Source organism: Idiotropiscis lumnitzeri, chromosome 3 (assembly GCF_059441095.1).
Source record: "Idiotropiscis lumnitzeri isolate Australia: NSW breed Sydney's pygmy pipehorse chromosome 3, RoL_Ilum_1.0, whole genome shotgun sequence".
Classification (NCBI taxonomy): domain Eukaryota; kingdom Metazoa; phylum Chordata; class Actinopteri; order Syngnathiformes; family Syngnathidae; genus Idiotropiscis; species Idiotropiscis lumnitzeri.
In genome coordinates, this window is record NC_142393.1 from 6,684,743 (window position 1) to 6,699,139 (window position 14,397).

General features: G+C 40.6%; 1 protein-coding gene across 5 annotated transcripts in view; it reads right to left on the minus strand.

Moving 5' to 3' along the window:
* nav1a (neuron navigator 1a) overlaps nucleotides 1–14,397 on the minus strand; it is an 86,536-nt gene that overhangs the window by 35,142 nt on the left and 36,997 nt on the right. For all 5 annotated transcript variants that reach the window (XM_088290202.1, XM_088290203.1, XM_088290204.1 and 2 more), the window contains 2 exons: nucleotides 14,063–14,165; nucleotides 11,738–12,064 (listed from right to left, as the gene is read on the minus strand). In XM_088290202.1, the coding sequence (XP_088146328.1) occupies nucleotides 11,738–12,064; nucleotides 14,063–14,165 (430 nt within the window). The remainder of the gene's footprint in view (nucleotides 1–11,737; nucleotides 12,065–14,062; nucleotides 14,166–14,397) is intronic.

Genomic DNA, 14,397 nt, shown 5'->3' on the forward strand with positions numbered 1-14,397 from the left:
TAAATTAATAAACTGTTTTATTTTGGCTTGTTGCAGCACATTTCTCTCTCTCTTGATGCTGGGCTGGTGGCCCTGCCTGCAGAAGCAGATTAGCCCACCCACAGCACCATCTGATTGGTTCCTTGTGCAGTGGCTAGCAGTCAATCAGCAGTTAGCTGCCTGTTAGCTTTTTCACATCAAGTCACACACACGACAAGAGGCAACAGGCAACAAACTTTGTCGAAATTTGAATAAACTATTCACCATAGTAAACTCTAAAGAGATTTTTGTTTTCATTGAACTCTAAGCCATCCAGCTGAGCCTGGGAGCTCCGTGCACTTTTTGTTAGACTTTTAAAACTAAGTTGTCTATTTTCTAATATCTAAAAAAGCTTTATCATGTTGTAAATCACTGAATTTGTTTGACATACTAAGTCAAGTTTTGAATTTTTTTTTCAAAAATTTGACACCATTTTAACGCCTTTTTTGACAAATGAATATCGGCTTCAAATATCGGTTATCGGCCTCCATGACTATTAATAATCGGTATCATCCCTGAAAAAAAGCATATCGGTCATTCATTAAAAATAACCATACTTTTACTTGAGTAAATTTTGTTCACGAGAATACGACTGACTTACTGGCACTCTGACTTGCCGCCGTCATTACGGTTGCTTGGAGCTCCGAATCAAAAGAACTACTACTGTGACCACACACACAGTCAACTAATTCAAACTCACAATCTCTCTCCAGGAAGGAGTTTGGCGGGGGGGGGGGGTTAGGCTTTATTTATGTCAATCCTCAACCGAGTTTCTGGAAGAGGCAGTTGGATGTTGCTCCGAGCCTGTCTGGCCAACTTTTATTTTGACCGCTGACTCACGTCCAGACATGTCTGCCTCCGTGTTTATTTGCCTCCCCCTTTCACCACTGACCACCTTTTCACTCGATACGACCGCACAGTACACTGGGGCTGTATCAGCGTTGTATAATTAGGTGGTGATGCGACGGTGTAATGATAGTACACATGCAGGGTCATTTAACTGACCCTGGGAACCTGTCACTCGGCGGCTGATGAAAGAGGGAAGAGACCTGGGAAAACTCTTCCCCCCTTATCAGACAAGGAACACACACACACTCTAGATATAAACACACACTCATCACACAAGCGTAGCGATGGTAATAGCACCCATTGTGCTCGTCACTAAAACAGAACACTTTTTAGATGAGACATGAGGACTTGTTATTTTCAACTTCCTCAAATTTGAGAGGGGAATGAAATTCAAAATGGTGCGAGAGAGGATACACCCGGTGGTGAGTGGAACGTGACATTCAGTCCGTCTAAACAAATGAGTGCTCCGTAAACAGAATTTATAGAAATAAAGCTGGGGGAGAACAGAGTGGTGAAATAATCACCATGTCAGCGACAGAGCAGCTAGCTGAGAATCGGTTTGATAACACGTCTGCACTTTCTACTCCTTGCTTTGTCAAAATAGACATGGATAACACGATGTATGAGGAAAAAAAAAGTGAAATAAAGTGATGTAAAGGCATCTGCATTGCAACTCTGGAATGATTGATCAATCGATTAGGTCCTTAGGGACCAGTAAGAAATATGAACAACAGCAACATGGAGGAACGAAGAGAACATTAGATGGGACAAAGAATCAAGAATTCTCATACATAGCTCAATTTATGAGATTTGTTTGATGTCAGCCGCAAGAATGATTCTTTTGTTGTTGTTGTTGTTTTCTTTAATGGTATCAATAACAGTTACAAAGTTATTCCTTTTTTTTTTTTTGTACAGGAATGATTCCTTGCAAATGGGTTATTTCATGTGCCAAACATAAAAAACACCAGTTTCTCGCATAAAAAGAGTCTGGCTAATCTGCGAAAATAAATAAATAAATTAATTAATTAAAATAAAATAATAAAGATACAGTATATCTGTTGTAAAAGTAAACCGGATTTTGTTCAATCATTATTGTTAGGCAATTTAATTTTTTTTTGTGATTCAGTTCATGTTAGCAAAATTATGCGAACACAAAGTGAAGACATAAGTGGAGACAACACTAGGCTATCTGAAAACAACTAAGTGATTTTTTTTGTTTTAATTCTTAGCACTTTGTAAGTTAATATAAAATGGAAACTATTGTGCATGCTGTTTTTATTCCATTTCTCTCAGTTAAGAAAATTGGTATTGACAGTAAAATTATTTGACTTGTACTTAGTAAATTTCAGAGTCTTTACTTTTCAACATTTACTAAAACACAGGAGTAGAATCAGTTCTTCTAATTTTAACCAAAGCCACCCACAAATTGCGACCTTAATTAGGATATAGAAAATGGATGGATGGATTAACAGATTTTTTATTCTCCTCCAAAAAAGCAATTAATCTTTTTTATGCCACAATGGTGGTGTCACAGACGGACATTTTGGTTTGATTGTGGGGTTAATTGAGGTTAATCAGAAGATCCTTCATGACAAGAGCATCAAAAGTTTTTTAAAATGAGCTTTTAGAATTTTCATAAAACACTATTGTCTGCTAATATTCAATGCAAGTGTGTGACTCGTTGGAATAATTCTATTTTGAAACGACAGAAAGCAAAACCAAAAAACATGAACTCAAATATGACTCAACATGTTTGTTGTCGGGGGTTGGGGGGGTCGTGGGCAAGGGTGAGATTAAAATTACATGATGCTGTAATGAGGAGAACAGGAAGGGAGAATGGCAGGAGGGCAGTGAGAAATGTGTGTGTGGATAATGTGGAAACAACTCTGGAGAATAACACAGTGGGAGTGGCGGAGGAAGCAAGGTGGATTGTTATGCGCATTACAAGCCCCCATCACACCCTTTTGTTAAAAGTTGCAAGTCTCACTAGTGTGTAGATTAAGTGTGTGAGTGTGTGTCGAGATTTGAGGTGGTTTATATCCAGAGCTTCAAAGCTCATCTTCAACCGTGCAGTTTCATTTACCCCCTACAGAGAAGCTAAGCAAGTACTTAGGTAGTATGGAAGAAGAAGCAGGGCATGAATGAGTGTGTGTGTGTGTTTTTTTTTGGGGGGGGGCAAGTGGGGATGGAGTTTCTTTCTTTATTTTTTTTTTACTTCGGGAACCAATCTTTTAAAGAATGAGCCAGATAATTTCCTCAAACTTTGGTTTATTTCACCCAGAAAGGCGTCGCATCAACATTTTTTTTTTTAAAACCAACTTCAAAGCATTGCTTCCCCCATTAATCAAGTTCACACACGCACGCGACATGTTTCTGTTATGAAGATGAATATTATTTTGTCTTGATTTAAGAAAAAAAATGTATTGCTATGTCCATGGTTACAATAAAAACAACACTAACATTTTTAATGTACCTATGCGTGATATTTACTGTATGCGTTCCTTTGACATCTCAGGAGGATTTGCGTAAAGAGCTAAAAAGAATCTCGCAAGATTTAGGCAAGCAAAGCTACTGGATCTTCTTGGGATGCTAAGAGTTGTAATTGTAAGTATTCGTCAAGTTAAAAAGTCTCCTTTCAGCTAATGAAAAACTTCCACGCCAAGTATTCGCATTTTGCATACAAATTTACTCGTACCACTTCAGGGATCAATGCGTAAGAAATACAAAAAAAAATAAATCATAATGCATTAATTAGACTGTGTTTTTTGTGATTGATTAGAGGAGGAATGAAACAGTTTGCTAGTGAACCACGATATAGAAGAAGTAAACCAGAGAGGAAGAACAAAACGAAGACGATGACTTTTTAACCAAACACAAATATATTTTATCCAAATATTTGATGATTTGATTATTTATCAGTAGCATCTGTGAATACTAAAATATTCCAAAGATACAGCCCTCCCCTTATTATATAGTCATATTTTTATTTTTTAATAAAACTCTTGCTTCAGGTCTCCGAGATTAACCACCGATTAGAAAAAAAAGTCCTAATCCTCTACTAAGAGATCGCGACTGGCAAGAAACCTGATGATACTTTTGAAGCTTGTTTGGATAAAGCATCGAGTTCCTCATTGGTTGTTGTTTTTAGGTTTTTTGTTTTTTTTCCGAGCCACTTTTATCTTTCCCCTCGCTTCCATTGTATGATGCTATCATAATATCATCGACCGGAAAAGTGAGATTCAACTCTTTCCTTGAAGGAAATGTGATGAAATTGGTCATAAGTCGCGACCTTTGAACTGCTGAGTCACCTCACACGCCCCGTGTTTATTTCCACTGCTCGTTCATATTGTTGACATGGTAACGCATCCCTATGAACTATGTGGGGGTCCTCCACACACACACACACACACACACACACACGCACACACACTTTGGCGGATATTTCGTACAGCCGAGCCAGCTCTCCGTGTCCTTGAGGACTGCGTAGCAAATCCGTCAATATTTCATTTGAAGCATGCCATCATAGGAAGCCAGAGAAATCAGGGAATAAGCCGTCGCATTGAGCATTTGAGCAGGCCGGAGCGAAACACCTCTTGAGAGCCTACCTTGTATTTTAGAGATAACCTAGTGGTGACTAGTGGACTAATGCTGATGTTACGCTCGTTTACGGGGGAAGAGTACACAGCAAAAAAATGGGGGGTGATATTTACATGAAAAAAAAACATTGTAAAGTTTTTTTCCCCCCAAGTAAATTTTACAATAAGAGTTTTGGGGTAATTTTTACAAGTTTATTGAATTTTAAAAAGTCACTCAAGGAAAGGCAGTTTTTATTTATTTATTATTATTTGTTTAATATACATTTCAAACACATGGCAACTTAATGTGGTTGAGAATCGAACCCACAACCTCCAGATTAGGTGACGGCAGGCCACTCTACATCTGAGGTATGCCTCGTCTACTATGTCTGAGTACATCGCTGGTGTGCTCAAAAGGAGACCCAAAAACCTTTAGTTGCTTTGGAGGTAGCGATACACTAATACACCGTATAAATGGCGTGGCTCAGGTGTGGAGGTTATGGGTTCGATGCTGCACAATATTCAGTTGCCTTGTGTATGAAATTTGCTGTGTTTAAAAAAAAAACAAAAAAACAAAAAACAAAAAAAAAAAAAAAAACACCTGCCTTCCCCTGCTTCTACCCTGGAGTGCCTTTTTTTATTCAACAAAGTAGTTCAAATTTGTTCTTCAGGTATCTACTATATATGTGTTTTAATTTGTATCCTTCCACATGTTGTGGAGTGTGCTATAAAAATAAAGTTGTATTATTATTCATAATTCTTTCTATTAAAATTGACTTAGAATTTCTGTGTGAAAAAAAATTTACTCGGATTTTCATGTAAATATCACTCCCCATTTTTTTTTAATTTATGGTGTATCAGTATAACTCAATTAAATGCAACCTCACATTTCATATTTGCATGCATCCATCTGTCCATTATCCGCCACTTATCTGGGGTCAGCAGCTTCAGCAGGGAAGCCCAGACTTCCATCTACCGAGCCACGTCTTCTAGCTCTTCTGGAGCCGGGAGATATATTTGCATCATTTATTTAAATTGTTTACTTCTGTGTTGTCATCAGCATGCATGTTGATGCTTGTGAGCAATTTGGTGAAAATAAAAAACAGATTACATTGTAATTCGACGCTTGGACCGCAAGCAGTGTGAAGTTCATCTGTAGTCACAAACTGTATTCCAGAACATGTGCGTGAATTTATGCGTGTGTGTGCGTGGACACTGAGGAGAAATAACACGACATATAAGATGTATGATATCTGTTTGACTTAAACGTTCCTAAAGGCTGTCTATCATGTTTAGTCTTGAAAACATGCCGCGTGTTCGAAAAAGCAGTTAGCAATTAAACGTTTCTGCAACAAAAACAATAAGAGGGTTCTCACTGAAAAAGGGAGGTGTCAGGAAAGGGGTGGGGGTGGGTGGAGGCCTGCAAATCCTCCCGCAGCCCCATATGTTACTCTCTGTTAAATCTGTTCATGGGTTCTGTGCGGGTACTTGTGTGGGCGCTTCTTTTGTGCCACTTTAGCAGACCCTCAGATTAATGTCGTTATGGCTTGTCAGCGGCACCCCGCTGTTACAGATGGTGCCAGTTACATCATCATTGAGCAACGGGGCAAAGCTGCTAAACATAGTTCACGATTATTTAACTATTTCATGGTTTTGAGAGGTTTTCTTTGTTCCCTCTCGTGTGATGATAACAACGGGAAAATAGAGATGGGGAAGGATTGCTGTTCTGTATATTGACGGGGCAAGTCATTGATTACACGGTGCGCTGAGCAGACGGACTCCGAGGGGAAGTGCATGAAGCCGTCAAGGCCCGCAGGAGAGGAGCAGGTCGGGACTGGCAAGAACAAAATGTACTAAATGCCACAATCTGTCTGTCGTCTGGCAAATTTTCACAGAAATCTCACGGCATGTATGTTTAATTTTCAATTCCTTTCAGTTTTAGTTGAAGGGCAACAATTCACCAAAGAAGAGTTATTATAACTTGATGTGCCTTTGAGACTTCTCTATTTTACGACAAGCAAGTTGAGAGTTTTTGAATTGAACTTTGTCTCCATTGTATTAAATTGGGATATTACGATATCCAAACGATAGAATACGATATTACGATATGCACCTCGCGAAACGATACATATCGCAATATTGTGGGGAGGTTGGAGATATAAGAAGACTCTCAATACTGTAGAGAAACTCCTAATATAAAGCTCATGATACATTAAAAAAAACATTTTTTTGTTTATGTACATTATAAAAGCAGAGACAAATAATTAGGCTTGGTCAGTAATTTAATTGTCAAGTGTTCTTATTGATTCAGCAGCGCAAAATATCATCGTCTATGTTGGTTGTGTTCGGTTGAAGAGGGAAAAAGGAAATTTTTTTGAGAGAGATGTGCTGCTTTTAATATCATAACGTGACAAAAATATCATGGCAATTTTATTATCGTGATATCACAATATTACAGTTATCGCTACATCCCAAATATTAAGATGATGATATACTGTAGGAAATGAAATTTTGTCAAGCTCACACACTTGCTGTTTTATTTATTTTTGGTTAACGGCAAAATAATCAAACTGACGGAAGGAAATGCTACTTGTAAAGTCAATGAAAACATCTGAGGGTTTCTCGGCTCACAATGACAGGGCGGGCAGCAATTTCAGGGAAGCATGCAAAGTGTTCAATACGATTACAAAACTAGAATATACGTGGTCAAGACGAACTATTTTATCAAATAACTTGCTGTGAAAAATAAAATAAATAGATTTTCAAATCAGGTATCATTTAACCGAGGGGTGTCCACACTTGGTCCTCACGGGCCGCTGCCCTGCCTGTTTCTATCCCTCCCTACATGCTGCAAAACACCTGATTCAAATGCTCACGATCGTTATCATCCTTCTTCCGAGCCTGTTGCAGCAAGAGAGATATGGAAAACAGTTTAGCTTTGTCATGCCAAATTTACTTGCGATTTAAATTCCTGTAGGTGTGATGGCCAACTGTCCGAAGTGATGTTTCTTTAACTTTGTGGCAGAATCTGTTCCACTCACAGCATCGCATCGACATTGGATCATCACTCACACTGTGTGCGCATACAGGGTGGGGCAGAGTTGCTTTTGGGGAGGACGAGGTGGTGGGGGGGAGTGTACTGGCCGGCAGTGTGACTCACAGCATAATGGATCATGTTCTCAACAGGAGGGAATCCCTGGGAGTGTTTGCATGCCTGCGTGTGCGTGTGCGTGTGTGTGTGCACAATGAGGGCTTAGTTATTAGTTGGCCAGCAGGTGGGGATAGAGTACAGGTTATCATACCTGTTTATTTCTATAAATATATGCATGTACAAACACACTCGCGCAAACATAATCACAAAAATAACTCACACACGCAAACATTTTTCACTCACGCACACACACACGCGGACAAAGATTTGGAGGTAAATGACAAAGGTTTGATGACAGATAGCCATTCATCCATGAACTGTTTTGCTTCACCTCACGAGGGTCGCGGGGGTGCTGGAGCCAATCCCAGCTGTATTAGGTAGACAGTAAGCAGGGAGCACCCTGAACTGGTCGCGAGCCAATCACAGGGCACATAAAGACGGACAACCGTCCTCGTTCACACTCACACCCAGGGACGATCTAGAACCGGGGTGGGCAAATTGTTTGATTGGTGGGCCACAATGGGTTCTAAAATTTGACAGAGGGGGCAGACCAGGGGCAGATGGATGGAGTGTTTTGGTAAATTCACCTCATCGGAGAAAAAAGAACAAACATTAATTTTAAATGAAAATGAACAAAAGCATTACAACAAAATATCTGTATTTGACATACCAAAGTATTTGGAAAATAAAACATGAGCAAGGTTTATTCATTTAATTATTTTCAAGTTGGGCGGGCCGGATTAAAACATTTAACGGGCCACATGTGGCCCCCGGGCCGTAGTTTGCCCACGCCTGATTTAGAGTGTCCAATCAACTTGCCGTGCATGCTTTTGGAATGTGGGAGGAAACCTACGCGGGCACAGGGAGAACATACAAACTCCAGACAGGAAAGCCGAAATCGAACCCACGACCTCTGGACTGTGAGGCCATCGTGCTAACCAGTCGACCACCGTGCCACCCATAAAGACGGACAGTTTCAGGTTATAAGAAAGAAAATGTCATTATTCTCAACTAAAAAGTAGTGTCATGACACTCCAGCCTCATTCAAGGATGCTTTCGTTTCAAACACGTTATAGTAACATAGACAACAACAACATGCACATTATTGCAAAAGCCTTTTCATCTCTTTCACTTCCCTGTACTCTTAAAAGCAGAAGAGCCCACTTCTACTTTTTCCACAGACAATACAAACAAAACAATGCCATTTTTTTTTTAAGTTGACATACAGTTCCGACACATGGGAAGCGCCACATGAATGCATTCATAATTCACGAGGTCAATGCTGCCAAGCAGCTTGTTTCGCAGCGTAACCATGGAGACCGGGAGTTCACTAATGGGAGATGGCTTGAGGGTGAGAGCTCAACCAAGCTGAAATCAAATCGTCTGCGTTCGTGTGCGTTTGTGCAAGTTGCTCCTCCACTGTAACCATAAAGTGGATGTAAGAAAGAAAAGAATCTACGCAGAGCACCAAATCCCAACACTGGATTAGAGCGACCTCCAAAGTTGCAGACATGACGAATATTCTTTCAGCAAAGCCAAAACCGACTTTCGCAATCAATGATTTATGGCACATTTACGCATGTCACAATTCCTCACGAGTAAACAGATCTCCTGGCCAGAATCCCCGACTTGACAATGGACCACGCCTCATTCGCGTTGCACATTAACTTTACGCAAGCGCACACACTCAGGATTGACCTCCCACTGATAACCCATCCTGCGTGTGAGAACTATGTGGATGGGGGGTGGGAGTGTGTGCGTGCGTGTCAGGGGTGGGACGTAAGGGAGGGTTCTAGTACCAGATGTGTGGAACTCAGCAGACAGGCAGAGGCCCTGCACAGGAAATGGATAAGCGACTTGAGGGGTCCCTGACTAAGAGAGCGCAGACAGGTCAGGGTACAGTCACCCTAAACAAACCGAGTGTGATACAGTGTCAGTCAGATTAGTCACTCTGAGACACACATTTTACGAGGCCAAATAATAATCCTGTTTTCCCAAAACAAAGAACGCGTGTCATTGTGATGCATAATGAACACAAAGGCAAATTGAATGGGTTGTGACCTCTGTATGACCAGAGAGAGGCCTTTATGTATAATTGATCCACGTGTGTAATAAAACATGAGATAAAGGAGAATAATACAGGATGAAGCTGTTTCATGTTGACAGGTTGGCCACGAAGAGAGAAATAGAACGGTAGCACTGCCCCCTAGTGGCAAAAGCATCATTTTATCATGAATTGCGCTTTCACCTTTGGGCCTTTTAAAATTTAAAACAATATATATATATATATATATTTTTTTTTTACTTTCTGGTTAGTCACAACAGGGACCTGGACTGTGTCGCAACTGAATGAATAAGGGATGTATTTTTGCGGTTGCTATGGAAATGTCAGTACATGGCCAGCTGCGGGATTTTAGTTGCAGGATCTCACAAAGCTTCGCACTTACACAAAGCCACAATCACGGTTGGCAGTGAGCTAATGTGTTTTTCTTCGCACTTGTGCAAAGGCGTTCAAACCTCTCACGTTGAATCGCTCCAAGTTCACGAATAAAAAATAAATAAAATGCTGTCTGGGCCGATAAACAAACCACGCATAATAGACCTTTTGTCAATGTTTGTAAACATTAAGCACCAGGATACTTCTAGAAAGTGACGGACTAACTGAAGATAATGCATAGATTTGTGTCACCACATATATCCTAAAAACTATAACGTTTTTATTTTCTCAGAAAAATACATTTAAATAAATCCACTGAAATGTGTAGCTGAGAAGGATAACTCAAGTGGATGTTGTCAATAGTTGTTCAGAGAAGATCACAAGACTGCCTCAAGGCGTAGTAGACACTTTGAAAGGGACGGAGTCCATCATGGGATTTGTAGAGCACATTTTCTCACAGGCTAGGCCGGCAAGCTAACGACAGCTCTAGTTTTGGGAGAGTTAATTCATTCACTCCATTTTGCAGTCAAAAGAGCTCGTCTGTGCCGTTTATCTCAACAACAGAGAACTCAATTCATTAGCCAGACGCTCAGTGTTGTTTATATCTTAATTCCACAATTTCTATTTTTGAATCAATTCACCTATTGAAACCGAAATCACAGCCAGTGTTCAATTTCCTCTGGAAGCAGTTTACATCACATATTTTTACAAATGTCACGTCACACAATTTAAACTACGGCGGTTTAAAGAATAAACCACATGTCGTAATTTAAGACAATTCAGTTTTCTTAATCACTCTCCCTTGGTCATATGACATTTTAGGATTTGCTTACTAGCGGGGCAATTTGAGTTTTTGCCCCCCGGAAGTACGTGTGACGTCATGGTGAGAAGTCACCTCATGATGGAGATGTTGGAGCACATGACGACAGTCAGCTGAGTGATGCATCAAATTGCTTACAATCCCACAAAATAAATTCCCAATTTTCTCATCCACGCTTGAGATGACAGCCCTTCAGCTATTCTGAAGGCTTACAGCATAAAAACAAAACAAATCATCTGATTGTGGTTCCATCATCTCCATGAGTTGGCCAGAGGGCCGCTTTGTGATTATAAGTCAACAAACAGCAGCAGGGAGGCTGCAACTTCCTGATCATAATCAGACAGTGAACAATCTTGTGATTCTCAAACGACCTTCCAGAGAGCGAATAAGACACAGCGAGTATTTAAAGGGGAAGTCAGCACCCAAAAATGCAAAAAAAAAAAAATGTTCTATGCACCTTCACTAGTTTAAACACGATATTCTGATTAATATTGTGTTTGTGGAATATGAGTTAAACAGTCAAATCACCGTTTTTTTAGCGATCTCAGGGGGCGGCAAATTTTGTCACTTCTGCCGACTGAAAATGACATCACAGTTGGGCTCATGTAACGGCTCACATGTTTTCTCAAGTTGAGTCATGAATGGTTGTTAGCTGAGCCCTGAGCAACTGAAATGAAGCAAATGAAGATGGCAGCAATTACAGTGACAAAAAATCTTGGATGACTAAAACAGGTGGATTTTTCTGCTTAATTTATATTCCACAAATGCAATATTAATCAGAATGTCACGTTTTAACTTGTGGGCCTGCATCGAACATTTTCGTGGTGAGACAATTTTTGGGTTGACTTCCCCTTTAAGCACCAATGAAACAAGCAAATACAACTTACCCATTCCCCAGATCATCAATATCCACATCATCTTCATCATCTTCAGTGGGGCTTTTCCCACCGAGGTCACTGTCGCTCAGGTAGTCTCCTTTCAGTAGGGACGGATCGGCGTCGTCCAGATCTTCGATGAGATGGATGCGGGAGGTGCGGCTGATCCGGAGGGCAAGGTCTGATTGGGTATTGACCGTGGATGGGGCGTCGCCAGCCTGCAGACGTGGGCTTGCTTGACCGTGGCGCCATGACAGTGGAGAGGAGCGATTGGACAGACTGGAAATGGAAAACGCAGCAGCGTCATCACTGTCGTAGCACACGGTCCCCGCCAAACAGCTATAGAATGAGAAAGATGGTGTTTGAACTATGGCAATGATTATGAATAAAATAACTCGGGTCCTTCAATAAACATTGTGACTACCACTGTCAGAGACGTATTAAATCAAAAAATATATTTTTTATTTTCAACTCATTAGATTGTGAAGGTAGAATATGGTGACAGCAGTGCCAGTGGACACTCTCTCTGGTGGCCTAAATGCAGGTAGAAGCGCTGAACTAAATTTACAATTCAAATTCTAATATTTGCTCCATGAAATTGTATTGCCAACAGTCAATTCTGTGATGTTTCTCTTGGAACATAAAAGGGACAAGTTCTGTAAACTCTTAGTTCTTGTGAAAGGCGGGCTAGACAATTTTCACAACAGCAAAACATAACATTTCCCAACTTAAAATGTCATTGTTGCCTTGAAATTTTGAGTTGATCCAACTTACAAAAAAAAAAAAAAAATTAAAATGATTACTGTAGAGCAGTGGTCCCCAACCACTGGGCCCTTGCCAATTTGGATCAGGCCATGGCAGGCCACACAGATGAAAGAAAAAAAAATTGCAGTACTTCCGGTTTCTTTATTATTCAAGGCTGAAAAATATTTTAATTTGAAAAGTGAACGATTTCTCTCCGTGACAACGGCCTCTTGATGCATGCTAACGCAAGCTAGCAAAATGAGTACGACCTCGTACGAAGTCAGCTCAGCACAATGTGCAATGAGCACCCACAACCCACCGTTGGCAGTCCGCAAATGTTAAGGAAGTGGCGAAAAAAAAAAAAAAAAAAAAAGAGGGCTAGGACCTAGCTAGCCTGCAATAATGGCATTTTTCCCTACATATTGATTCTGAACCACATCAGGTAGAAGTAAAATAGTCACATGCTGTTATAATGCATTTGTGATGTAGTAAAGTTGCAGAAAAAAAGATGCAACTTCTTCCACTTATCATGCTAATCAAGTGAAGACAATACGTTTTATTTTTTTTTCCCCCACGAGACAGAGTTTGCACATACATTCTCTCGGGACCGTTTGTAGGATGTCTTAAGTGAGACCAAAAAGCGATTGAAGGTTATGACAGCATTCCCTGGTATAAAAAGCAAAAAAAAAATGAATTCCAGCATGCGAGCATCTGCGGATGTGCTCTTCTTCATGTAGGCGAGCTCGACACTGAAGGGCAGAAAGCGTGAGAGAGGATGCGTGACAGGTGAGGCATGCGCCCAAGGTTGAAAGACACACACGCGCTGACTTTCTAAATCCAAGCCAGTTGTTGAAGAAAAAAAAAAAAAAAAGCAGAGAAAAGGAGAGGAAAGACATGCATAATCAAGAGCATTAGCGGGTGTCTTTGTGAGCCATGAGTGTGCATCAGCATGGGCGACTTTGAAGGTAGCGTTGAACTAATCCCGCATCATTTCGGCAGAGCAGCGTAGGCACTGAATGACAAAATAAACGGTTTCTTTTATTAGGTTTTTGATAAGAGAGTGTGCAGGCTCTTAAAGGGGAAGTCAAGTCAAAACTTTTCTTGACAATATATTCCATGCGCCCGCACTACTCTAAACACAGAATCCCGATTAATATTGCGTTGGTGGAAGACGCATTAACCAGAAAAATCCATCGTTTTTTAATCCTTCTCAGGAGGCGGCCATTTGTGACTTGCCGTTGACTGAAAATGGCATTCCAGTGCTGATGGACTCAAATAACGACCGCCACGGCTCACCTGTTTTCTCAGTTTGGTCATGTGACATTTGCAAGATAGGTCATTAGGCACTGTGATGTCATTTTCAGTTAACAGAAAGTGCAATTATTAAACAAAATACTGTATTTAGACTAGTGGAGGAACATAGAATATATTATTGTAGAGAAATTTTTTTGCTTGACTTCCCCTTTAAGAATTTCCCCATAACTACCAGTAACAACCTGCATGTGTTGTGGGCCTTATTTATCTTTTTATTTCTGTGTGTGTGTGCGCACATGTGTTTGCGTGTCTGTTTGCTTGCGTGTGCCTGTGTCTGACCTGTGGCTCAGCGGAACCCCTCTCAGGCTGGTCATGGTTTCCTCCAGGTTCTGACGCAGGTCCAAAACATTTTGCACTGTCTTCTTCCTCTGGGATTCTGGGTCTGCAGCAGTGCACGCAAACAAACACAAAGGGATATTTTTAGACATGAAAGGCCACATTGCAGCCTTTTTTTTTTTTAAAAAAACATTGACAACATCCAGCCATACTGCTTATCCTCAAAAGGGTCACATGTGGGGTGGAGTGTATTCCAGTAGACTTTGGGCAAAAGGCGAGGTGCACTCTTGTCTAGCCACCAGCTAATCGCAGGTCAGATTTAAACAAACAACCATCAA